Source organism: Marmota monax, unplaced genomic scaffold (genome assembly GCF_021218885.2).
Source record: "Marmota monax isolate L192 unplaced genomic scaffold, Marmota_monax_Labrador192_F-V1.1 WCK01_AAM20220418_F8-fsc00063, whole genome shotgun sequence".
NCBI classification, from domain to species: domain Eukaryota; kingdom Metazoa; phylum Chordata; class Mammalia; order Rodentia; family Sciuridae; genus Marmota; species Marmota monax.
In genome coordinates, this window is record NW_026693726.1 from 8,395,604 (window position 1) to 8,423,232 (window position 27,629).

Below are 27,629 nucleotides of genomic sequence, written 5' to 3' on the forward strand. Positions count from 1 at the left end.
ACAAATTATTACTCATATTATTCAAAACATGGGGCAAAATGATATTCATATTTAAATTAAATGAATAGTAAATAACAAATGTAATTAAATACACATTTTCTGTAGCTTATCTTCTATGTTAGACTTTTTCTTTTGAAATTCAAAATCATGTCCAATTTCACTGAATTTAACTTTTAAAATAATATTATTGAAATTTAGTATCGAGGAGTTATTTTATCATGAATTTTATATTAAAATATTGATTTATTTTGAAATTGAAAAGGAAAATAAATGAAAATGGCAAGATTATCAGCTATCTGCAATAACATATGTATGTCAACAAAGAAAAATTTTTTTAAAGAAATTAGATATCTATTTCCCTGGGCCCTATTTTCATTAGTGATAATAAAGTCCCTTATTTGGAAATATAACACCTCAAAATGAAAACAAATAAATAAATAAAATCTTGAAATATTCTGTCATATACTTTAAAACTCTTTGGCCCTGATGAGTGGTTACTTATTTATTAATATGTGCATGTATGGACAACTTTCCCTCTAAGTGCTATTAAAGCTCTTTTGAGAAATGCATGTGCTTTTTAGTGTTATAATGACAAAGGCTCTCAAATTGATACCAAGAAATGCAGATATTTTTTTCCTACATAGTTTCATCTTCTTGAGAAGAATCAATAGCTTATTTACAAAAATTTCCAGAAAGCTCTAAAGATTCTTCCATTATTCCTGAAATGAGATATATTGAGGGTCATTAATTGGTGAACTGAATAAGAATGAAGAGGATGAATGCAGGGCTTGCTGTTCAAAATCTAAAGGGTAGGAAAAGACATTTATAGATTGAATTGTGTCTCCTAGAAATCCATTTTGAAGCTCTAACTCCTGATGTGACTGTATTTGGAGTGGTGGGAGAAGCCAGATAGGACCTTATCATGAGATCACAGGAGCTGACGCTGAGATACCACACTTTTCAGTTCTCTGAGAGTCCTGACTGCCCAATACTTCCTCAACTCATATAGTATAGTAGAATAGTGGTTTTGAGCATTGACTTTGGAAACAGACAAACAAGAATAATGATCCCATCTGCCTAAATAATACAGGTACATTCTTTTTTTTAAGTGTTAGTAACAGGTTTTTTAAAATTGTTTTTATTTTTTAAATACATGACAGCAGAATGCATCACAATTCTTATTACACATATAGAACACGATTTTTTCATATCTCTGTATATAAAGTATGTTGACACCAATTCATGTATTCATACATGTACTTTGGATAATGATGTCTATCACATTCCACCATCATTGCTAACCCCCTGCTCCCTCCCTTCACCTTCCACCCCTATGCCCTATCTAGAGTTTATCTATTCCTCCCATGCTCCCTCTCCCTACCCCACTGTGAGTCAGTCACTTATATCAGAGAAAACATTTGGCATTTTGGGGGGAGGGATTGGATAACTTCACTTAGCATTATCTTCTCCAACACCATCCATTTACCTGCAAATGCCATGATTTTATTCTCCTTTATTGCTGAGTAATATTCCATTGTATATATATGCCATATATATATTTAATCCATTCACCTACTGAAGGGCATTTATGTTGGTGCTGCTATAAACATTGATGTGGCTGTGTCCCTGTAGTATGCTATTTTTAAGTCCTTTGGGTATAGACCAAGGAGAGGGATAGCTGGGTCAAATGGTGGTTCCATTCCAAGTTTTCCAAGGAATCTCCATACTGCTTTCCATATTGACTGCACCAATTTGCAGTCCCACCAGCAATGTATGAGTGTGCCTTTTTCCCCACATCCTTGTCAACACTTATTGTTGTTTGTCTTCATAATAGCTGCCATTCTGACTGGAGTGAGATGATATCTTATAGTAGTTTTGATTTACATTTCTCTAATTTCTAGAGATGATGAACATTTTTTAAAATATATTTTTTGATTGATTAGATATCTTCTTCTGAGAAGTGTCTGTTGATGTCCTTGTTGTACAGGCACATTCTTTATACTATGACTTAGTATAAATGGTGGCAATGAAAGTAACTTGTGGATTTGCTATGAAAATTCAATGACATGCTGCTTGTAAGTTGCTTATTATAGTAAAAGATTAATAAATTTTAACTATATTATTATTAGAAGCTCTATATTCTTATAAAAACCTCTCATTCAATGAAGTAAATGAAGTATGGATTTGTTTCTTGCAATCCAGAAGAGACTAATGCATATTTAACATGATATAATGCAATCACTTCTCTCAAAAATTTGCTTACATTTTGGAGAGGTTTGGTGGGAATCAAGGTGTATTGATTCTAATACTCAATTGCTTCTTTTTGACCTAACAAATAGTAGACTGGTGTTGAAAATGTTCGGATCCCCTGAACAAATCTCACTAAATGGTAAATATTCTCATAGGCAAATCCTAGAATGGGAAATGCCCATCACAACTCATTGCTCCTCATTTCCTTTTCCCAAGGTTAAGTGTTCACTTATATTCTGGGGGAAAGACTTTCCACATAGAAGTAGGACCCACGGGAAAATTACAGACTGAGTAGTAAGATCTCCCCAAACTATTCTGGAGCAGTCAGCAGAATGAAGCACCATTATTTTATTATCAGTGGTAGAAGCCTGATTCAAATTAGCTTGATTGGCTGTTTCATGTGGTTTAGGTAATTAAACAATAACTGTAGAATCCACAATCTTGGGACAGGAGGTATAACTATAGTACTCTCTCTTCATAGGTCTCTAAATTCTCCTTGGCTTTATTACTTCCTACTGTTTTACCCCCAAAAGTAATCTTATTCACTGATCACAGCAATGATTGACCAGTGTTAAGTACCTCTCATGATATGCATGGTCTGGACAGGAATACTGGATAAGGGAATAGAGATTTCTCCATAGGAGTATTGACTGGACAGAAATCATGTGTTTACTCAAGTAATTCGTCTGAGATCCCACAGCAAGAAAGATCTGAACCAAGGCCCTCTATCTCCAATTTTATTTCAATTTTTCTTTTTTCAATCATATAGATTACTGAGTTCTTCTGTTTTTAAGTTAGAGAAATAATAATTTTGAAAATAGTTATTATGCTTCCTTGTTTGATACATTGCACACATTCAGTACATGTTGAATTACTTTACTCTTCTGTCAAGAGTTTCCAACCTTCTGGTTTTTGATGCTGCACAACAATCCTCTGGGTTGAGTATGAGTGTATAATGATGCATTATTAGATTTTTGCTTTTAGTGTCTCCACCTTTCAGTCTCCTGGAAATGAACTCACATTTGTACTTCCCTTGTTTCTACTGCACATCTAATACTCTCACTTTCCCCAGCTCCATGCAGTTAAGTAGGATCAAATGATTTGTCCTTATCAATGGGCTGTAAGTAGAAATGCTGTATGTCACTTCTAGGAATAGGTGTGATTTCTCATGTGTCTATTTCCCTGACCATGATGGCTTTCAAAATGATGAAACTTTTCTGAACCTGACTTGGTAGTTGAGACCTATCTTTCCTGTACACCATCTTCCTGAAAACTAGTCTTGAGCCTCCAGCATGAGGAATAAAACCTTATTGTATCAAGCCTTTGATCTCTTTGTGGTCATTTATTATTAAAACATGCCTATCATTTCCAGGAGGTACCTTATTAAAAAATGAATTGTGTAGTGTTGACTTAGTGGTTGGCAACACACATGAAGAAACTGATATCAAAGGCAGGAAAGCTAATGATCCTGTGATGCAGTGGTACAACATTTGATAAAATTGTCACATGTAATAATATAGGAGTAAGTAAGATTATGTACTTAAAGAATTTACATTTCTAGGGGGAAGAAAGTGGAAAAAAAAGTGTTAGTAGTGTGTCTTAGATATTATTTGCTGCATTCTGCAAGATAATGAAGCAAGGAATTGGCTAGTTTTGTAAATGAAACTAAGAGAATAGAGACTTCCAGAAGCCCAAGACTGCCATGTTGGAAAAGCCAATTAATTTTTGTTCTCAAAGAAAGATCTAAATTAAGCAAGCATTTGAAGGAAAGTCCATTTAAACAACTTTTTTGGCAATAATTAGATTAAAGGTGTGACCTTCATGCCAACTAAATATGTCTCAGTGGTTTAGAATGTCTCAAGGCAAATGTCAATCAAAGAATCTAGTCTTACCACTTACTATTCCATAGAGGCTCATGTAAATTTAGGAAGGTATGGAATGAAAAGGCAAATAAATATAGTAGATTTGCCATCTCTGTCTCCAGGGACCTAGGGTGCAGTTATTGGAATCTCTGACTCCAGGGACCTAGGGTGCAGTTATTGGTACATGGAACTGATTAAATCAGACTCAAAATGAGCCTCTAAGGTCTTCAGAAATCTGTACTTCCAAGGAGACTATGAGCCTCGAGTAAAAGAAAACCTGTAGAGACATAGAGAATTAAAATAACTCTTGAAGCCCTATCTCCTATGGAAAGAGTGGGCTGAGAACAAGTGCATCCCTGAAGGACTTTGAGGTATGTGCATTTCAAATATAGTAAAGGATACCTCATCCTGTTTGCAGTCACACGATTGCAGATGCCTTACATAGAAATTGGCTAGATGTGAAGTTAATTTGATCTTAAACTTTTTAATGTCACCCCAAAGGAAACTAGGTTACTTTAATAAGCACATGGCCCCCTTGCCTGGAACAGATTAGAATATGGAAATCCAGGAACGTTCAAGTTCTTGATGTCAGTCTGACTGCTATAACTTTGAACAAATAGGATTGTGCGTTATATCACCATCATTGATGTCTCAGATGACAGAAACATCTGACCTTCTAAAGTATCACACTTACTATTGAGCAACCTGTGACTTTGACTTGCCAAATATCTTCAAGAAACCTGGAAATGTCAGTGAGCAGATGTCTGGTGGTGGTCAAGACAGAGAAAGACTAGTAATTCTAGAATTCAGTTTGTATACCACTTTCCTATCTCTTGTTTCTTGATGCCCACAAGTCAATGGAGGAAATGAATGTAGAAATATATAAATGTTTAACCATGTGACTTGTTTGGTTTCTTGAGTATACATGACATACAAAGAACTGGATGCTTGCTGTGATACAAGAAAAACTGCAATTGAAAACTGCAATTCAACTTTGGGCATATTCTGTAGTTCCTATTCTGTATACAGCCAAGGAGTACAATGGAAAACGACGACAACAAACCCACAAACACCCAAGAACCTCCAAGACTGTGGAGAAGAAAAGAATAGGAAGGGAAGCTCCTCCTGGTAGGCAAAGTAAGGCCCTAGTCAAAGAAATCTCCTAATGCTGAGCTTAGAAAGACTTTGTGGAACCCACCTAGTGGAACCTGCCCAGGAGCCTCAGTGACAGCTGGATATATTTCATATTTCCCCTTCTGAATTTCAATGTGTATTCCATTTATTATAGCATTACTTTTATTTGGGAAAAAATGGGAAAGAAAATAAAAGAATGAGTTATAAATTGGGGTATATGTAAATGATGTAATACTATATGGTGATTTTAAATGGTACTGTAAAATATTTAATAACAAATGGAATATTCATCTTACATAGGATTCCATATATTTTTTTCTCTTATTTTTTATTATATTTATTACCACACATTAATAGTACAAAATAATGGGTCTCTTTGTGACATTTTTGTACACATGCAGGTAACTTATCCTCTGATTACTACTGTACATTGGTTGTATTGGGAGAAGGAGTTACAGATAATTGGTATTTTTAGTTTATTCATCTCAGAACAAGAGGATCCACGTCTAGATATGATGGAGATAAGATTACTGAATAAAATCTTGAGTTCTGGAAACTGAGAATGGATGTGGCAACTAAAGAAATATTTGGAGATAGCTTGAGTGTGTTCTTTATATGGTAGGATGGAAAATAAGATAATTTTGGTAGCCATAAGAACAGACTGCTGCAGAAACATCGACTGATCACCAGATATCTAATGCGTGTCCACATTTCCCATCCCCTTCACTTAAGACAGAGTCATGTGACCTGCTGTGGACATGGAGTAGGAATGATGCCTATTTCTTCCCAGCTGAAGCATAAGAGCAGCCATAAATCCTCCATGTCTGGTTATTCCTTGCTGTGATAATTCCTCACTAGGTCTCTTGGTCCCCAACCTACACCTTCAGTGTGATCAAGAAGGAAGCCAATATATGTGAAACCATTAGGAAAACAAAGTTAGTTTTTTTTTCCCAGCAATACATATCCCATCCTAATGCAAACTCTAAAATTTAAAAATTGGCCTGCACATTAGATAATAGAAATATTAGTAACAGTGTCTTGTGATAATATACTAAGATATACATTACAAACCAAAAGGAAAACAAAATACAACCTAGCCAAGTAGAAAATTCTTACTTTGCAATCTGGCCTTTTTCCTCACAGATTTTCCTAGTCCTTAAATATCCAATCCAGGCAGGAATCAAGAAATGTATCATTGTGCTGTTATAATATCATCTTAATATTTCCTTCATTAATATTATGATTTCTCTGGGTGTTAACCCATTTTGTGTAGATGCCCTCAAAACTTCAGTGGAGGTAAAGGACTGGCCCCTTATCTATCACTCGCCAACCCACAGAAATAACTGTCCCAGCATCTGAACTTAGATCACATCATACTCCACAATAACAGAGTCCTTGAAGGCAGTAGGGAAATGAATAACTGACAGGGGTGTGCTAGGTACAAGGTCAGACAGCATTGAAAGGTGCCTGTGAGCAGGTCTGGCTTTCACCCTTGTCATCAGCTGTTTATGCATTAAGGGGTACATAGAGAAATCCTGGCTACAAATGCATAGGCAGCTGCAGTGTGAAGTGCTGAAAAGAGGTTGAGCAGAGTGTGCAATATATCAGCACAATGTCAATCAGGGTGAATGAAAGAAAGCAACTACTGGAGAAGTCTCTGTTTTATAGTTATCAAGCAAAACCTTTGAGCAAAAGATATCCTGGTTCCCAGGAAACAAACAAAATACAAACAACACAGAGAATACATGTGTTCAGCAAGGTGCATTCATTTTCACATAGGATTTTTTTTTTTGCACAATTAGAAATCTATTGTAAGGAATTAATTAGAGATTTGCAAAAATATTTAGATACACAAAGTAATATCCATTTATTATAGCATTACTTTTATTTTGGAAAAAATGGGAAAGAAAATAAAAGAATGAGTTATAAATTGAGGTTTATGTATATGATGTAATACTATATGGTGCTTTTAAAGGTACTGTAAAACATTTAATAACAAGCAGAATGTTCATCTTACATAGGATTCCATATATTTTCTTCTCTTATTCTTATTATAGTTATTGTCACATATTAAGAGTACAAAATAATGGGTCTCTGTCACATTTTTGTACATTTATATTTTGTACTTGGATCAAATGTACCTCCCCTATTACCTTCTCTTACGCACCCCCCCCCCCCCCACTTTCCTTACCTTCTGTAAGAGTTCTCCTACTTTTTTTTTTCCATTCTAGATTCCACATATGAGAGAAAATGTGATATTTATCTTTCTGGGTCTGGCTTATCTCACTAAACATGATGATCTCTTATTACATCAATTTTCCTGTGAATGACATAATTTCATTCTTCTTTATGACTGAATACCCCTCTGTTAGGTAAATATACCACATTTTCTTTTTTAAATATTTATTTATTTTTTAGTTGTAATTGGACACAATATCTTTATTTTATTTATTTATTTTTATGTGGTGCTGAGGATCAAACCCAGTGCCTCACAGGTGCTAGGCAAGTGCTCTACAGTGCCTCACAGATGCCTCACAGGTGCTAGGCAAGCGCTGAGCCACAAACTCCAGCCCATACCACATATTCTTTATCCACTCATTTTTCATATAGGGATTTCTATGAAATAGTGTTATCATAAACTCTAGTGATAAAAGTAATGAATGTAAAGGGGAAGTGTACATTTTTCATTGGCACTTTGGGGAAAAGGTAACCTTTTAATATATCAAGCACATTTGTCCTAATCATCAGTGAAAGTGACTTTTTTTAAAAGTAATATTTTTTGGCCATGTCTTCAAATTTTCCTTCCTCTTTAGCAGGCATGGTCTTCCATCTTTCTGAGCACTTCTTAGAAAACTCTGAGAAGTTGACTGAAACATCTGGGTGCTTCTTCTTGTACTCCTTCTGGCGAGTTTGCAGAAAGAATGCATATGATAACCTTTTGCCTCTCAGATTCTTGTTTTTCCTCAGCGAGGCACCAAGTCGCCCAGTGTGGGACCAGCTCCAGCACTGTCTCTGTGGAACTCAACGTACTGCAACGGCTGTGATGGCAGGAGACAGACCAAGCATGGCAAAGGTGGACAAGGCCTGTTATAAAAAGAGAAATGAAAACTATGTCACTCCTAAAGGGAAAGAACAAAAAAGAAGTTCAAGGATCCAAATGCACTCAAAGGGCTTCCATTGGCCTTCTAGTTCTGTTCTGAATATCGCCCCCAAATCAAGGGAGAGCCTCCTGGCCTGTTGGTGATGTTGCACAAAAATTGGGAGAGAGGTGGAATCACACTGCTGCAGGTGATAAGCAGCCTTATGAAAAGAAAGCTGCTAAGCTGAAGGAAAAATATGAAAAGGATATTGCTGCCTACCGAGCTAAAGGAAAACCTGATGCAGCCAAAAAGGGAGTTGTCAAGGCTGAAAAAAGCAAGCAAAAGACGGAAGAGGAGGGAGATGAGAAAGAGGAAGATGAAGAAGATAATGATGATGAATAAGTTGGCTTTAGCACAGTTTTTTTTTTCTTTTCTATAAAGCATTTAACCCCCCTGTACACAACTCACTCCTTTTAAAGAAAACAATTAAAATGTAAGGCTGTGTAAGATTTGTATTTAAACTGTACAGTGTCCTTATTTTTTTTTTATTTCTTATTTTTTTTTTGTATAGTTAACTCACTACCAAATGTGTCTTTAGATAGCTGTGCTGGTGGTATTTTCAATAGCCACTAACCTTGCCTGATACACTATGGGGTTGTAAATTGGCATGGAAACTTAAAGCAGGTTCTTGATGGTGCACAGCACAAATTAGTTATAGATGCAGGCAGTAGTTTTTCATCTTCAGTTTTCTCTGATGCAGCTTCTACAAATTAATTGTTGTTCTGTTAATTGAATACAACTCTGTAATTGCAAAACAAAACAAAAATCCAAAAACCAAAGTTGCAGCTGTTTTGTTGACATCCTGAATGCTTCTAAGTAATTACAATTTTTTATTAATTAAAAAATAATATTTTATGGTAAAAATGGGAGTTCATAATCCGCTTGAATCAAATGTATGAAATATGATATGTCAAGAACTTTGTAATGTTTTGAACAACTAATAATAATAAAAAAATAATATTTTTGAACTCCTATCAGTGAAAGTGAATTTTAAACTTGCTTTTAAAATTTGCAAAATATAGGACTCTATTTTGGCAGCCCATCACCTCTGTGGTCCTCTGCCATCTCCATAGTTCCCATTACAAGATCAGATAGCAGCAATCTGGTATTATATATCAGCTTCGCTTAAGCGGTGATTATTTTCTTTTGTAAAAATTTCTTGAAAAGTAGAATATCTACATTTATATGATCTTCATATGTATGATTATATGAATATGATTAAAATGCGTATCATAAATATAATTGCTGCTTCAAAGCGTGGGAAATACAGATAAAACTTGGCTTTGTTATCACTGATATTATTCAAAAGGCATAATCAATAGTGAAGACTAAGTGAAAAGGAACAGAAGCCAACCAAATGTATCCAAATGCATTTTAAATTTCAAAGAAAAGATTTTTAAAATTATAGACCTTTGAAATACCTAGGTTGTGTGTTTCTTTTTTGTTGTTGTTGTTGTTGTTAGTAGGGATGGGATTCAGGAAGCAAGGGAGAGAAACAGAATTATTAATACTAATATCTTAAAGGAAAGGAAAGTCTGCAAAACTTTTAGTAGTGTCAGATCAAGAGGAAATTAAGAGTAAATGGGAATTAATTGGAGAAAATGTTTTCCTTTAACAATATTCACATTTGGTACCACTTTGATAGTTTTGTCCATGATTAGCTGCATCTTTGAAGTTGCATGTAATTGAGTTTATGTGATCAAACTCAGCATCAGCCTCAGATCATTTTGGTATGCATTTCAGATAACATTTCTAAATGAAATTCATAGATTGACAAAACATTTTCAATATATCTACATGTGTGTTTGGATTACATCATTCATTTATTTTCTATTTATTATTCTTCAGCAGATTCATCACTCTTGTGATGTTTCAGGCTCATTTCTAAGTGCTTAGTCATGAACAAAGAGACATCATGCTGCCACACGAAGCTAACATTCTATTTCAGAGATAGTAAACAAATACATATGTACTAATATATAAAGATTAAGAAAATACTGATGACTTAAATTTCTGTGAAACATTATTAAGAGAATGCTTTTAAGTGTTTCACAAGGATTTTCTTAGCAAATACGAAAACATTAGACAAATAAAAGAAACAGAATTGAGTGACCTTGGCAAAACCAAATTCACCTATAATCTTATCATACTATATTCTGGCTTTATCAAATTAATAATGGGGGGTGCTGATTTTTCTTCACTTATTATTTTGCAACTGTTTCCATTTGTCTTTAGTCTTCAAGGCTATGTTTTTAATGTCTGCATATATTACAGAGTATCTACAAAAATTAATGCTTTTATTTTTGACAATTGTATAATGATAAATGAAATATGTATATATATACATATATATTTACATATATATGTAAATCATTATCTTATATCTGAATAGATCACCAGCAAAAGGTGCTAAAAGTAGAATTGGTGGGTCTAAATATTATGTATATTTTACAACACTTGATGTGTATATTGTGAAACAGATTTATCGAAAGGTTATACTTTCTTATTATTATCACACCAATATGAGATACATGTGGAGTTAAAACTTCAGTCAAAATATACCTCAGTGCTATTTTAATCAATCAATTTCTTTCTTTCTTTCTTTCTTTCTTTCTTTCTTTCTTTCTTTCTTTCTTTCTTTCCTCTCTATTTTAAACTACATATATCTCTTTAGTGATGAGGCTGATTTTTAAAAAGTGTTTATTGTGTCTTCTCTTTCTGGAATTCTACATCATTTGACCTTCTTCCTTTTTACCATGAGGTTGTTAGTGTCTTTCTTTTGATTTATGAGGTATTTTATATAAAACACATATTATAATTTTTTCCAAGTAATAATTTATATTTACATATTTTGACATTTTAAGATTAAGAAGTATTTATGTATTCAAATTTATGGATTTTTTATATTTTTTTCTATTCCTCTTGTGCTTAGAAAAACCTAAGCACAAGTCAATAAAATATTATATTCTTCTAGTTATTTGTAACCCCCCCCCCATAAACTCTTTCATCTGTGTGTGATTTATTTTGGTGAGATGGGCTTTAATTCAAGCCTTTTCAAGTGACTTATTTTCCTAACACTATTTGTTAATAAAAGATGCATTCTTTTCCCCGTAGCTTTGTGGATACTTTTTCATCTGTCAAATTTTTACACAAACACACATATACACAGAAATCTGTTTAATCCGTTTAAAAGATTCTGTTTTTAACGTTGTGTAGGAGTGTCAGTTCCGGTACTTTGGGTCCCAGCTGTTAACAAATTACAATAATTTCTGGTACTGTCTTGACGAAATGGGGGAGAACCACCATGCGGAGGCATTTAGGACCCAGGGGAAAGCCAGGCTCAGTATAGAAGGACAGAGTCTCGGGCGCACACGCCTCCTACCAAAAATCACAGCCCCGTGGAGCCCAGGCTCTCATTCACAGCTTTCTAGAGAAATCTGAGCTCGAACCTGCCAGAATAGGGGATCTCACCCACCCCGTTCAGCCGCGCGAGGACACCTGCAGAAACACATTCCCAAAGCAAGGCTGGGCGGCTTGTGTGAAGGTATTTGTTGCCTTTTTTCTCCCTTCTGTATTTTGCGCGCCTCCCTGCCTTTCCCCGGGTCTTGCGATGCCATGGCTGCGGCGTTTCAGCACTTTGGTGCGTGGACAGCTCCCATCTGCAATCTCTCTGCGCTCCAACCCTTCCTGCACCCCACTCTCCACGGCCTCCGCGGTCCATCCTCCTCCTCCTTCTCCGGCGCCCGCTCAGCCTGCGCCCCCTTACACCATCGGCACCCCCATCTCCACCATCGCCGCCGTCATCATCTCCACCATCACCGGCGCGGTAACTACAGTCAACACAACTGTGTCTTCCCACTTAGACAAAGCCCCAGGTCCGCAGGGCAGTGGAAAGGAGCTCAAGTTTACAGGCAGAGGAGGGAAAGTTCAGGGGAACGACACCCCTGAAAACAAAGAGAGACGTCTGCTTGAGAGAAAGGGAAAGTGAAGACAGGAAGGAGAGACCCCGGCACACGGGGACAGATGGGGTACTTGCCAGACACCAGCAGTTAGCCAGCTGCCTTTCTACAGACTAGGGACTGTTTAGTTCAGAAAATTAACATGGCCTGAGGCGTAGTGTGATTTCCAGAAAGACGGAGATGGGAGCTCAACCCAGGTTTCTGGTTTTTCCAATGGAGAATCACCAGGAAGCGGGTGGGGGTGACTGATGACTCATATTCACCCACATGTCCGTTTTCCTTCCTAAGCATTTACTGTAGAAACTCTGGGATTAAGTTTTGTTGTTTTTTTTTTTTAAACTGAAACGTTTTGTAAAAATGGGAACTCCAAAGATTAACTTCGTGGTCAGAATGAAAATTAAAATGATGGTAATGATAACCTAACAAATGGGGCTCTCATGGGAAAATTCTATTTGTTCAAATGTCTTTTTCTGCCTTTTTATTGCATTCGAATTTTCTAATCTTGGACCTATCTTGGAACCAGAAAGGATAGATCTTTTGCCCAAATGGCCAAAGTAGTAATGATATTCAGAACAGATGGCCTGGCTTTGTTCATCAGGAGTCAAGGACTGGCTCAGATTTGAAAGGCGAGATTTTTGTGTGCTTTCTCAGTAATCAGGCAATAACACCATTTTCCTATAATAGTAAAGGGTAATAGAGTGCAAAAATTGAAAAGGCATTTTATGTAAGTATGGCTTCCCAGGCTCTGCTTTTAGAGTGCTATCATTTTCTAGCTCAGCTGAAGGGAAGTTGGAACATTTTTCAAATATCTGATTAATTTGGACTTGATAGTCCAAAGACAAGTCATGGTACCTATTTGATTTAACCAGGGTTGTCTGGTTTTTAGGTGCCAACAAATAACAGAAAATAAGTGCCTGAAACTGTCATTAAAAAAAATAAATGTTTTGGTGCATGCTCATCTAATTGATTTTTGCTGTACAACAAAGTGTTGGGTTGCTTTTTTACCCCCAGCAAGTTATTTTTCATAAAATCAGCATCTTAATTAAAATGAGATTTATTTAAATGGAAGTCATGTCAGGTCACATGTAAAAGAGTTCAAACCAGAGCACAGGAAAGCTTTATTTAAAAATGCTTTAGTACATTAATTCTGCCTTTTAAAAAAAGAAACAGTGAAGCAAGTTTCACCTAAACCAGCTGCTCATCACTAAAGACACTGCCAAAAATAAAGAGTCACAAGCAGGTATTTTCTGGAAGAAGTTTTGAGGAAGAATTCACATCTAATACTCTTTCTGAATGGGGAATAGTAGCATCATGTCAAAAGTTACTGCTATTGATTATATGAACCTAAGCCTAATTTCATCTGCCCCTAAATTAAAGAAATATATTTAATGAAATGGATTTTAGAGTAAAGGAAAAGTTGGTCATCTATATATTGTCCTTAGATTGGTAATATCCACAGTAAACAAGAACTCTCAAGTCCCTGAGCAAGGAGATTCTTTAAACTCCCTTATCTGTCTGCAAAGAATGATTCAGCCCCCATGATTTTAAAAAAGTATACATATTACCAATTCTAGCTGCTTTGCACCAGAAACTCAGGCCAAGAATCCAATGCCTCCAATGTTTCTGCCTTCCTGTGCTTAATACAATTTCCTGAGGCTGGGGACATTTCAAAACAATGCTGCTTGGGTGAGATTTACATGCATCTGTCTCAGAAGCAATGCCTGTCCCTGACTGAAATATGCTGAACTTATTAATTTTTATAGAATGCCACTATCTTGGTTTTCTCTTATTTTTTTCTATTATGGGCTATTTTTCATATTTTCAATAACAGAGCTTTCTCATTTTAAAAATGAATTTAAAGGTGAACAGAAAGCATTTTCATCAGAGTGTCATCATACAATTTGGCAGACATGCTCATACAAGGATGTAAAATTTTAGATTCAGAGTACAAAGCTGGAGGGTCCTTCATTTCCCAAAAGGTGAAATTATGAACTCTTACAACTGTCTGCTCACCTCTTCAGTCTTTACAAAGAGAGGAACCTCCTTATCTCTGAAAGTCTGTTCCTGACTTTATACACTCCCTTGTAGCACGGCCATCCTTAGTAAATGGATTCTCTGGGCTTTTTTTTTTTTTTTTTTTTTTTGTGACATGGTGACTTGGATAGAGGAAGTAACACAGAAGAGTGGGTATACAAAGTATTGAACTTGACTACATGCAGTCAATCCAGAAATACCTTCAACATTGCCAAGTGAGATCTTCTTTTTCCCCCTTTCACATCCTTCTCCCAAATATGGATTGTTTTGATCATTGTTCATTTTTACACAGATACCACTGAAATAGTTGTTTTGGGAGAAGGTCCACAGAGTGAATTACTACAAATCTGTAACATTTAATGTCAGCCCCAAGTTTTATATCTGTCTAAAGAAAATTAAGCTTAATTCCAATCCAAACTTTTCTTAGTTTAAAGGAAGTTTATGTTCTTTTCCTTAGTTCTTCATGGATGTAGAAATCAACTGATCAGACACTCCCTGCCCCACTAAAAGGCTTCTCTTAGGTAACAGGTTCATTGTCCTCTAGTTCTGCCACCTCCCACAACCCTTTATTCTCTCTCTTCTGGTCAGGTTACCAATCCTCTTTCTTTTTATGGATCCATTCCATGACAGGGAATGTCAGAGAAAAGTGTCCCAGTGGTAGACTAATTTCCTGTAAGCTTTTCTTCTTAATTTTTGAGCTAGCCAGAATTTTCTGAGATGTGTTTCAGATGATTTTCTCTGTATCCTGGACCCTTGTAGCAAACCTTCATTGCCTATAACTTTTCCATCTCTGCTCCTTAAAATAACATCACCTCGATTTAGCTTCTATTATTGCTCAAATATCTTATGTAAAGTCCTATACCTTTATGTGTGTCAAGTACATAGCTTATTCATTGTTCTTTATGTTATAGTTTTGGAGGAAGTAAGAGGGAAGTTGTGCACCTAGGAATAGAAGTTGGGGTGTTCAAATCATAGGTTTTATAAATAAAAGGCTTCTTGATGCATGGCTAAAGTAAAATAAATAAATAAATGTTTGATTTTTCTATCTTTCATTTTTCTTTTCTCCTTTCCCTCTCTTTTTTCCCTCTCATTCATTTCTTTCTATCTTTTCTTCTTCCCTCCCTTCCTTTTTTGGTTGATATATAGATAATGCAAAGGTGTGAGAGTAATTAATAGGGTGATAATAATAAGCTATCGTGAATGCTATTTTTCCATGGGGAGTGAACACAATGAGAGAGCTTTTACTCTTATTTTGGATGGTGTAGCACTGCTGTACACAGTGTAAGCTTTTCTTCAAGGGCAGATAATCTACCTTTTCTACCACTTTGGGTCATGACTAATCCTGTAGACCAACACTTCTCAAATAGTAATGGCCATGAAACTTGCCTGGAGATTCGGTTTCCCATTCAGTAGGTCTCAGTGGGTCTTGATATTCTGCATTCCAAACAAACTCCTAGGTGCTACTATTGTTGCTGGTCCATGGACCACTTTAAAAAAAATCTTAAATGGCACATAATATTTGCAGCTATCTATGGAATATAGTCAATATTTCAATACATACATACAGTGTGTAGGGACCAGATCAGATTCACTAGCATTTCTTTGTTTTGGGAAACTTTAAACTCCTCTTGTCTAGTTATTTGAGATATTATGATAAGTTATTGTAAACAACAGTGGCCCTACTGTAGTAAAGAGTGCTAGAGCTTATTCCTCCTACTTAATTGTATTTTGGTATCTGAATTATAACTCTCCCTATTCCCACTGTCTCCTTTCCTTGTCAGCCTCTTGTGACCACTATTCTCTTCTCGGTGAGATCTACTTTATAGGCTTCTACATATGAGTGGGAACATATGGTATTTTTCTTTCTGTGCCTGGCTTACTACACTCAGTATAATTCATGGACTACCCTTTGAGAAGCAAGGACAAAGAACAGTTTTCTTCCCCCCACACACCCCACAACAATCCCACCTTTAGGTCTGATTAGTAATTAATGGGACTCACTCAAGACAGAACACTCCAATATCTGCTGAAATAAGAGCTCAGAAATCATATGTCTGATTGAGTAGAAAGATATACAACAGCCCCCTTTTCTCCCACCTTACCATAAGCATCCTGCCTCATTTCACTTTCACCAGGCATTTTTCTTAATTTTATATCTGCTGCCGCCATTGTCTGCCTGACCACACCCAGAAGACAGTTCCAATTACATATTCGTGCTGTAAGACACTGAGTGGTAAGGATGGCAAGATCATTTAACAGCCACCTTTGGGAGTGCTGCCTTTCTTATATTCTCCAGATTCTTTTTTGAAAAAATATTTTAAAAAGAAGAAGATGATCTGCTATTAGAGGAATACCTTTTTCCTTCAATGACAAAAGAGCCAAGTGTCCCCCTCTTCTTCTCCCAGTGATACTCCTAAGATACACAAATGATTTGTTTTTAAAGCTTGGATATCAACTGGCAATGATGTCTTATGGGGATAACTTAATAGTATAGGAAAACATCGCAGTCTGATTTTCCATATCTCTATAAATTTCCCCTATACATAGTCTTTTAAAAAACTATATTGGGGTATAAAATGAATGGCACTTCAATGAAAAACTTTTCTACCTAACGCAGGAAGGCAGCAGAAGAATCTCAGTCTTTCCCTACACGTTGACTTTTCCCTCAACTCCTGACATTGTTTGACTCGAAGCAAACCAAAAGAATGAAATACTCATAGGTGGTTCTAGAACTCAGGATGCAATCTTCTGCCAAATAAGTCCACTCGATCTGATGCCTGTCTATTTTAATTCTGATCTGGCATCTATTTTGGGTAAGAAGTTCTCAGTGTCTCTCCTCTGATGGAACTCTTTTCAATTTACTTTTAACCTTTCTTAAGAACAGGAACAAATGGAAGCAGATGACTGTGTTCTTGGTTGCTATTTTAAAGGGAGCCAAGGGAGTCTACACAATGAATATTTATGTGGCAAGAGTAAGCCCTAAGCTAGGACTGAGCAAAAGGTGATGGAGTGTTGACCGGGAGCCAGGACTCCATTCTGATCATGCTACACTTTCAGATGATTAAAGGTCTCCCCTTCATCCTTCCAGACGGATCTCCCTGCCCCTAGTACAGATAGTTCAGACCTGCAAGTTGGCTAACATTTGATAGAAAGTCAATGCACTGGGGACCACTTTGTTACTCACAAGGCTTAAGTTTCTTTGCCTGTACTAATGCAGAAGTCCTACAAGCTATAATAGTCCCTCTGAAAATTCAACATTTGCAGAAAGATTCTTTCTGGTCAGCACCAAAGAATGCATAGTTAACAACCCCTGAGATTTAAGAGTAGGCTCTGCTGGCAGTAAGGGGACATATTGTAATCAGGAAAGATTTCAAATACAGTTGTACTTAAAAAAAAAATATATATATATATATATATCATTGTTCCTTGATATTTTCAATTTTGTTCTAGATGTACCAGCAGCATCTACTTTTATTTAATTTGGTATAAAAATTCCTTTTGGCATTCCTAAGTCAAACTACACATTTCATTTAAAAAGCTGAAGAGAGGCTTGAGAAAGGTAAATATCTCTAAGGGTTAACCTAATTCAACATATACTTAAAACTTGGAAATACAGGTTTCACACTTGCTAATGATGGAGGTCATTGATTAGACTTTCCTGGCAGAGTTTTATCACTGAGATTCATTTTTCACCCTTTTCTTGTATTAGAAGTCCACAGTACAATATGGGTACTGTTTCTCATTTTATGTTTGTCTTAATTTAGATTTGTGTACTTAAATTTTTTTTATTACCAAGAACACCCAGAAGTCATACAAATTTGAAGTAATCTTCACTAGCTAATAAGGTCTTACCTTTCAAATAATATTTAGGCTTTATATATTTTATCTTCCTGATAATAACAGGATTATTCTCTCTTCTCCCCAAGTATGGGCAAGTTTACAACATCCCTTAGATAATCTTTCTTAGGATTGGCAGGGGTGGGTGTGTACCTGCTGTGTGAGTAACAGTGAGGGCACTGGTACCCAGAGCCATGTAAGGAAAAGTATCTCCTTGGATAAGCAGGAAAGCCATGGATGAATCTTAGGTCAGGTAGGTTAGGTGAAAATCTTTGTTCTTCCACCTATATTTTATCTAAATCTCAGTTTTATCTTTTAATTTAGTAAGTAATAACTTAGCTTTAAAGATTGTTATGGAAATTATATTCTATAACATCAAAGCCCTTGACAGTGACAAGTACTCAACAAATATTTGTTTTTCAAATCTAATACTAGCTTGTTATCTGACTTTAAGCTAGTTTCTTAGTTGTTATATGCTTCAATATCTTTTTTTTGTTCAGAGACAACATAATTATGATATTAACAAAATTATTATGGTTAATGCAAAATGAATCTTTTCACTTGACAGGCCCCTTTGGCCTGTGCTGTTTCACATGACTTTAACATATCTGAAGGAATTTTCTTTGTTTTATCTTTTGGAGGATCATCGTAACAAAGGAAAGAGATAATTGATATAAAATGCTTTGAAATGATACATACACATGTATATATTTTTAGAAAAGGCACTATTACCTATATTCTGATTTTTTTCCTGATACTCAATGTGTGTTTCTGAAGATGATAACCAAATAAATGAAAATAATAGGTAACAAAATAATGAAACAGATTTCATCTGAATTTCTATACTTACTGAAAGGATTTTTATACATAAACTCCTTGATATGTAAAGAATATCATATATTTTTAATGTGCATTTCCTTAAGGCTGAATTCAATACATTTTTTTCTAATGGAAACCTGAGATGAAATATAAATGTAGAATCCCATGATATTAAGTATGACATGGAGACTCTTTTTGTCTTTCCCCTTTATGCAAAAATACAGGGACCTAAATTTCTAGTTCATTAGAAAAGATGTGGATTAGAATTGAAGGTATTCTCTACCTTGGCCTCCCCAGAGGGGCCTCCTGATTTCCTTATTTGTCTTTAAATACAGAAGCATTTGAGACCACACCAGCAATGGGAAGAGATGGTTTCTGCATCTGCCTGAAGTGCCCTTTTGGGTTATGAAGCACATTTTACTGGTGATGTCATGCCTGGCACTCTGCTAGGCATGGCAAAGTATCAGTTTTTCAAATAGTGTCAGGGACTTTGCAGGAGCAAAACACATGAAGAAAGAGCAAAAATTAGTGATAGCTGAGAAAGCCTAGAGAACTAGATTTTAAATAGCTCCAGTTATCTTCCACTGAAAAAAAGATGAGAAGGTAACTCAACATGTGTAAGATATAATACTAGCTACCTAAGAAAATTTGTTCATTCATTAGCATATGTAAGTTCCCACAATAGTAAATCTGTAAGAAATTTAAGGGTAGGGGAGCAAGTACTTAGAGGAAGGTGACTTGCTGAAGGTGTTAGGTAGCAAATATTAAAACCTCTCTGCTACACCAAAGAGGCAGAACAGCAAACTATTTAAAAGCATAGTTCAGAGAAAGATTGCTTGGGCTTGAATTCAGTTTCTGCCTCTTAGGACTGTGTCATCTTGGGCAAGTCATTTAACCCCTCTGTGCCTCTGTTCTCATTCATTTCATACAGTTGTTCTGAGGATTAAATTCTGTGGTACATAAAAAGAAAAAATCTTTCTTGGGATAATAAAAAGTTATGATAAATAATATAGTTATATTATTATTAATACCATTAGAACAGAAAACCACTCCTATTTTTTATATGACATCAAGTTCAGTGTTTCTACAATGCTAATCCAGAAAAGAGGAGAGAGAACAAAAGATTATAGTCAATTGAAAATGCTATATCTTGATGAATATTCTTCGTATAACTTTTCTGTTGCTTTAACTATCATCAATTAAAGTTAAGTAGAAGTCTATTTATGCTCCTGATATAAAGAATTTGCCTTTAATGGAAAATATCTATTTCATTCTAAGTATGAAACCCATTGACCCTGGTTTGAGTATTCTCCCCAGAAGCTCCACTCTATGCTGAGCACAGAATAAAGACGTAGATTGGAGTAAATTTATTTCAGATATTATAGATTGGAGGCATAGCAATGTGTGAAAACAGACCATGAAAAATGCAACCTCAACTTTCCCCTTGAACCCACGGTAATTTATCTCAGAAACATTGTCAAGTTCCCTGAACTGTAAGGTAAGTAACTTGCTTCAAGCTGCTTTAAATCTTCTGTTGGGAATGATCTGTTGCTGTGCCTTGTACTCTTGGTACTGTGCTCCACAGCTTGGAATTTTGAACATTTCCCAGCATGCTTCAGGGAGACCAGGATCTGAAATCCAGGGTGCCTAGGTGAAATTCCTCCCTCATAGATGAAGTAAGACATTAAAAGTAGGGTAGAATGCCTCCTTTTAGGAAAATCAGCCTTAGAGGTATCCAAATAGAGGGGGAAACCCACTTATTCACTCATATAAACAGCATTTTGAGTGCTTTTTTTATTCATGTATGCTATGTATTATCATTGGGTACCACTTTATAGCATGCCCTGTTCTAGGCACTGAAGATACAGCAGAGAACACAGTGAAATAGTTCTGCTCAGGAGCTGACCCCCTTTATGTTGCACACTGTGCTGAGTATACCCAGATAAATGACACCCAGCCCTTCCCCATAAGGTGTTCTGAATAAAGAGGAAAAAGAAACAAAAATGGCAAGAACACTTGGTGTGATTGGGGGTGTGGGGATACTGTGATCTCTGAAGGTCAGAGAGGGTTTCCAGAAAATGTCTTCCAGGTTGAGTCCTGAACTGCAAATGGGGGTTAAGCCAGTGGTCTTTCCAGGTAGAGAAGACAGCTTTTATATTTTATCCTAGGACAACTGGAAGCAAATGATGGATATTAACCAAACAATGACATGAACATTTTTCTATTGCAATATAGAGAATGAATGGGGATACAGAGCATGGACTGGCAGCAGAAGCCCCTATAGGGAAACCATTGCAGGAATAAACAGATGAGTGGTGAGGTGGTCTCAATAAAGACAATGATCATGGGACTGGAAAGAATTGGGCAGATTTGAGAAGTGATTGCCTGGTAGTGGGTGGTGAAGGAGAGGGTGGAATAATAGTTGACTCTCAGGTTTCTAGCGTGGGAAACTGCATGGAAGATGATGTCATTAAGAGACGGAGGTGGAGAAGCAAATTCAGGATGAGGAACCATATTAGCTCAGGTTTGAACATATTAGATTTGTAGTATCTGGGAGACATCTAAGTGGAGACATTCAGTAGGCAATTGAATGATCCGGAATGAGCTACGGGCTGAAGGTATTTGCATAGAGATGGTCAAATCACGGAGCAGGGGAAGGATCCTGGAAAGCACTGGCACTGAAGAGAGAAGACTGAGCAGGAAGGATAGAAAGCCAGGAGAAAAATCAGGTGTGTATGGATTCACAGAAAAGAAAGGGAGAGAACAGTCTGAGAAGGATAAGGTAGTCAAGGTCAAATACTGATAGAGGTCACCCTCACTGGGGACAGAATTTGTCCATTGCATATAGCAACAAAATTTCATTCACAAGTAGGGTGACCATCTGTCAGGATTTGCTTTGAAGTGTCCCAGTTTATGCTTGTTGTTCCAGTATCATTATTATTAGCACCCTTTAGTGCTTATATTTGGATAATAAATCATACTGTTGTCATTGGTTGGTGAGAGCAGTTTCAGCAGCATGTCAAAGATAGATAGCAGTAGGTGTGGGGATGAATTGGAGGAGGAAGACATCAAATGAGGCAGCTTTATGAAGGGATATGCTGAGACTATTGGAGAAGGAATTTTCACATCAGATTGCATTGAACTTGAAGTTTCCTCCAATCTTGTGAATAGTTCACAGCACTATTTTCCTTTTCCGTTATCAGTCCTTAAAATCAGTGAGCATCAGGACTCTGTTTTTCTTGATTCACATACCACACAGCTAGATGTTACTATGTCACAAAGCAAATATTTGATAAATTCATTTCTATTTTTATATTATCTTGAAAATGAATAGCAGCTACATGAAGTGTCCTTCCTCTCCTCCATATCCTAAAACAGAAATGTCTAGTTTGGAACTAAGCAGGAGACTCATTTTGTCTTTTTTTTGTGTGTGTGTGATGTTGGGGGTTGAATCCAGGGCCTCCCACGTGCTGGGCATGGATTATATCACTGAGCTATATCCCTGGCTCTCATTTTGTCTTTTGAATTATTTTGTATGATGAAGCATTTTCAATAATAATTAGGCTGGAAGTAAATATTTTGTCTCTTACTATAGATATTGTTGACCTAGGAAATCTAGAAATAAATACATGCCTCCCAGTTTATTTATACCTAGTATGTCTTTGATTTTTGGAACTTGTAGTATAGACCAAACAGATGTCTATGAAAGTTTAAGCATTTATACTTAAAATGAGAAAGATGCGAATAATATTGAAAACGTTCAATGATTATCGTACATAAAATGGTATCTCAGGGAAATAGAAAAGTCATGTAAAATGCAATTATTTTTGAACTTGTGTGGCTATTGAGTTAGGTGGAGAGCCAATCAAGAGTTTTAATTCCCTTTGCCCTCGTTCCAGAAGGGTGGCAAATACAAATAATAAGCCCTGGGTAAATGTCCATAAGTGAACCTTTTTTCTCAGTGCTTATTTAATTTGATTATTGAAGGTCAAGCTCCCAGCCCTAAGCCTGCCCCACCTCCTCAACTGTTGGGAGACTCCTTTGAGTAATTAAGCACCTGTGAGGCTTAGGTTAGGGTGACCTTTAATAGTCCCTTTTTATTATTAAGATGCAATGGCTGTCTTTTAAAAGGCAGGGGAGGGGATATTTCAGTGAGAGAGGCTTCTGTTTGAGAAAAGAGGCTAATGGAAAATAATAAATTGCACAACACTCATAATTTGTCTGCCACATCTAGCCTATGAATAGCCTCATAAAGCATGCTGTGACAGAGAGGGATCTTTCTCTCCCTTTATTGTTTCTCAGAGTCATTAATAAAAGAGCCCATTATTGATAATCTGACCATACACTATTATGTTAACTAGTCAATGTAACTAAAAAAATTCTCAAACATATTTCAAATATTTGAATATCAAGCATTCCAGTTATCAATATTGAGGCCCAGTCCCCCATGTAAAGGATTATCTACCATTTGTTCTTTGGAGGCCTACTAATCAGACACACAAGAGCATACACTGCTTCTCTATCTAGGTTCTGATTAATTTGCCATACTTTCTTTGTATCATCTCTATTTTGTTTCTCTTGTGTGCATTTGTTTTTCAGTAAGCAATGGCTTCGGTTTTCCTTCTCTTTGGGATGGTCACCACATCATAGGGCCTGAATGTCCGACGACTTTCTGGTAGCAGAAAGAAGATCCTGTAATTGTCTGTTTCAGTGGCAGTCTGGTGGTAAGAAGATTATTGAATGAGCCACGGTGTCAGCACATCATCAGGTGAATGGGACCAGTCTCTCTTCTTCCAAAATATCAGAAATTAAGCACTTGGAAAGGAGATTTGAACAAGATGACCCATTTGCAGGCTGGACTCAGTCCAGAGACTATAGAGAAAGCACGCTTGGAACTGAATGAAAACCCAGATGTTTTACACCAGGATATTCAGCAAGTCAGGGACATGATCATCACTAGGCCTGACATTGGATTTTTACGTACAGATGACGCCTTCATCCTGAGATTTCTCCGAGCCAGGAAGTTTCACCAAGCCGATGCCTTTAGACTCCTGGCCCAGTACTTCCAATACCGCCAACTAAACCTGGACATGTTCAAAAACTTCAAGGCAGATGATCCTGGCATTAAGAGGGCCCTGATTGATGGATTCCCTGGAGTGTTGGAAAACCGCGACCACTACGGGAGGAAGATTCTTCTGCTGTTTGCTGCCAATTGGGATCAGAGTAGGTAAATGTAGATAGTGTCTTTACTTAGTTTTTCTTTTCCACGGCATTTTCACTGCATGTATGGGGTTATATGGCTTTATAAGTAAAGGGCTTTAATTTTAAAAAATATATTCCACACACTCACATAGAAAGTTTTAAGGCCACAGGTATGCTGTCATCAAAAGGCAAGTCCAGATTTCCAGTGGTGTTTTGGAACAATAGAATCATAGCATTGGACTTGTAAGAGACTTATAAGTCATTATAATTCTTATTAAAGTGGGTCATTTATTTTAATAAAACTGAAAGTGATCTTCTGAAAGACCTATATATTATCTTTAGTGGTTTTTTTTTTTTCTGTAACAGAAATGTAACAAAAAATGGATTCAGTGGGTGACCTTAAGTCAAGTGTTTTTAATACCTAAAATAATGATTCTTGGATCCTTTCCATGACTTTGATATTCTCTATTTGTCCCGAGTGCTTGATCTTTGTATCCAAATACACTAGATATTTCTCTCTGAAAGTCCTATAAAGAACTCCAAACTCTTCATGCCCCAGACTGAAAGCACTATCGTCTTCTCCTCTATACCTGTTCTTCCAGTCTCTCAAGCCAGAAATTCTTGATTGACCTTTGTTCCCAAGTTCTACCCCTTGCTTTGAAAAAATCTCTCAAGTCTCTTTACTTCTCTTTGATCCCATCACTATAGCCTTAGTTTAGCGTCTCATCATTTCTTACTTACATTACTGCAAGACTCTGGTCTCTTCTGAGCATCCTGCCTCTGGTCTCTTCTGAGCCATTCTAGTTTGCACTGTAGCCAGGATAATCCTTCCAAAATTCTGTAATGTCACTGCCCTGATTAAAGTTCTTCAATGACCTTCAAAGCTTTCAAAGTAAATTAATTCCCTTTATAATCCACCTTCTACATTCTCTACTCTGTGTTTACCCTCTGCCCTTCTGTTCTGTGGTCCAAATGGTTGGAAGTATAAACTTTGCCCTGACCAGTTGTGATTTTTGACATATCTCTAATCCTTTGGATTTGCTCCACCACACACCTAAAGGAGAGACCTATCATCCCCATCCCAACTCCACCCTCCTGGATTCACTCTGCCTAATAATTCATACCTATCCTTATATCTTCAGGCAAATAGTTTTCATTTACTCCACCTCAACCCTATTTTAGTCAGATGATTATCCTCTGCTCATATTTCTATTAAAGCATTCATAATAGGAGCATAAGAATCGCTGTTATCACAGATAATTTTGAACACTTACCACATATTCTGCTAAGCAAATGTTTATATTGCAATATATTGCTCATACTGAAAATGTTTAGAATGCAAATATATGTTTATCTATCTATCTATCTATCTATCTATCTATATGTATATGCATATATAAAACTTAATACACCCAAGACTTAACATAAAAGGTAGTATTACTCTTCTTCAATTCTATATTTGATGATAATTTAATGTCATGTAGTTAGTGAAACATGGGGTGGGATTGAGCCCCAATGGTCTGACTCAAGAGCCAGTTACCTTAACCTGCCTTATTGTAAATGAGTTTACCTTGTGCATTCTTACCCTTTATTCCCAAGGCTGCAAGTTCTTAAGGGCAGGAGACTATGTGTTTGCATGTTTACTTGGCTAGCATATGGCACAATATTCAATTAATGTTGAATGAGAAAAAAAATGAATGAATCCATCTCCAAAATATCAACTGTGGCTTGATCTTTCACAGGAATATCTTCATTGAAATTTTTATGTTTTGGGGGAAGACACAGGTTTAACTTTAAAAATATATCAAAACACCTTTTAATACCATTAAAAGGAATTTCTAGGGTACTTCTTCACTGCCCCACATTACTTCCTCCTCCTCTTAAAATTAACAGTAGTGTAGGGTTGGGGTAGCACCCACTATCCCTGGAAAGGCATTTGAATGATTTAATACTGTCTAGAGTTTGGTCAGGTCTGTACTTGGACCAATAATGATAATATAGAATAATGTCATATTATAATATGTTGTGTCATAGCTAACATAATTAATGACGTGTGTTTCATTACTTTGTTCCAATGATGAGAAAGATTTCTGGGTTCTTATATTCATCCATCTGTATCATTCAATCAAGAAACATTTGAGGAACACAGAATTTGTGCTAGGGCTTGTATAATGCAAATGACAAGAAGACTTGGTCTCTGTTGGTGAAAATCCCATGGGGTAGCTCATTGTCCAGCAATGGTACAAACATAAGAACATCTAGCCCCTGTCTACCACAGGACAGCTCCTTCTGAGAAACAAAAACCACCAACATAGGACATCAGTGTTAAACTAGAGGGAGCAGTTGTCCTCCTAGAATGGCACATTAACATTTGGGATTTTGAAACAGGAACGTTGTGATGATTCTGGAGAATAATCCATGCTGACATCATTTGTGCTAAGTGTTGTTAGTGTTCTAGAACTTCCATCTGCTAAGACAGACGATACAGAGAACACCAGTCAGTCGTGGTGCTGTACATATGAAGAAATGAATTATAGTAAGATATTTTATTTTGTATTAGAATTTGTTGTGTATATATCCCAAAATGTGTTGTAAAGAAGTGAGAAGTAAAACATCTCTGAGGAAATAATCCAAATGTTTATGATTATGATAACCTTGAACGAGTCACTTCTCTGTTCCTTGATTTCCTCATGTGTAAAATAAGAAGCTTGAACTATATAATCCCTGAGAAACCTCTAGCTCTAATGGCTCATGAATGTGAAGCTCATTCAGCTTCATCCGATAGAGGAGAAGGGATTTAAAAAAATCACTTTATAGGCTCTTAATTCACTAGACTTTTTAAAGTACCATTTCTGTTACCCTCTCCCTCCCCCATCTCTCCCTCTCATGTTTTCCTTTCTGCCAACCCACACATAAAAATATTTGTTGTAAACCATTTGCTTTTAACAAGGTAGTAATGATAAGGCTATTCCATTGATAGTCAAAAAACATTGGATGCAAGCAAACTTTATTTTGATATGGATATTATCATGTCACTTACTTATCATCTGACCTTGGACAGGCAACCTCTCTGAGACTTGGTTTTCTTTCCTGTAAAGTAGGGATGATAATGATATCTATGTGTGGTTGGGAAAATTGAATGAAATAATGCATTACAATCTATATTTTGGCACACAGTAAGTACTCAATAAGCATTAGCTTCTAGAATGATTACTAATATTTAAAAATATCCCACTACCAAAGTAGTAGAGTACAGATGGCAAATAAATTAGAACCCAAGGCAAGAGTACAATGCTGGAAATTGGAGTAGGGTGGAGCGCTGTGTGCCCACACGCGCATCCTGAGCACCTTCTCTCTCCCAAATGAGTTTCCTGTCACACAGACCCAGTCCA

At 36.4% G+C, this 27,629-nt stretch overlaps 1 protein-coding gene across 2 annotated transcripts in view; it reads left to right on the top strand.

The window, feature by feature from the left end:
• Positions 1-11,748: 11,748 nt before the first annotated feature.
• Positions 11,749-27,629, top strand: part of Clvs1 (clavesin 1) — a 199,105-nt gene continuing 183,224 nt past the window's right edge. Inside the window, exons 1-2 of one of the 2 annotated variants that reach the window (XM_046460589.2) lie at positions 11,749-11,930; positions 23,635-24,262. In XM_046460589.2, the coding sequence (XP_046316545.1) occupies positions 23,808-24,262 (455 nt within the window). In that variant the 5' untranslated portion in view covers positions 11,749-11,930; positions 23,635-23,807. Of the gene's footprint in view, positions 11,931-21,433; positions 21,765-23,634; positions 24,263-27,629 lie in introns of those variants that run through there. The other variant, XM_058584432.1, reaches the window with a different exon arrangement.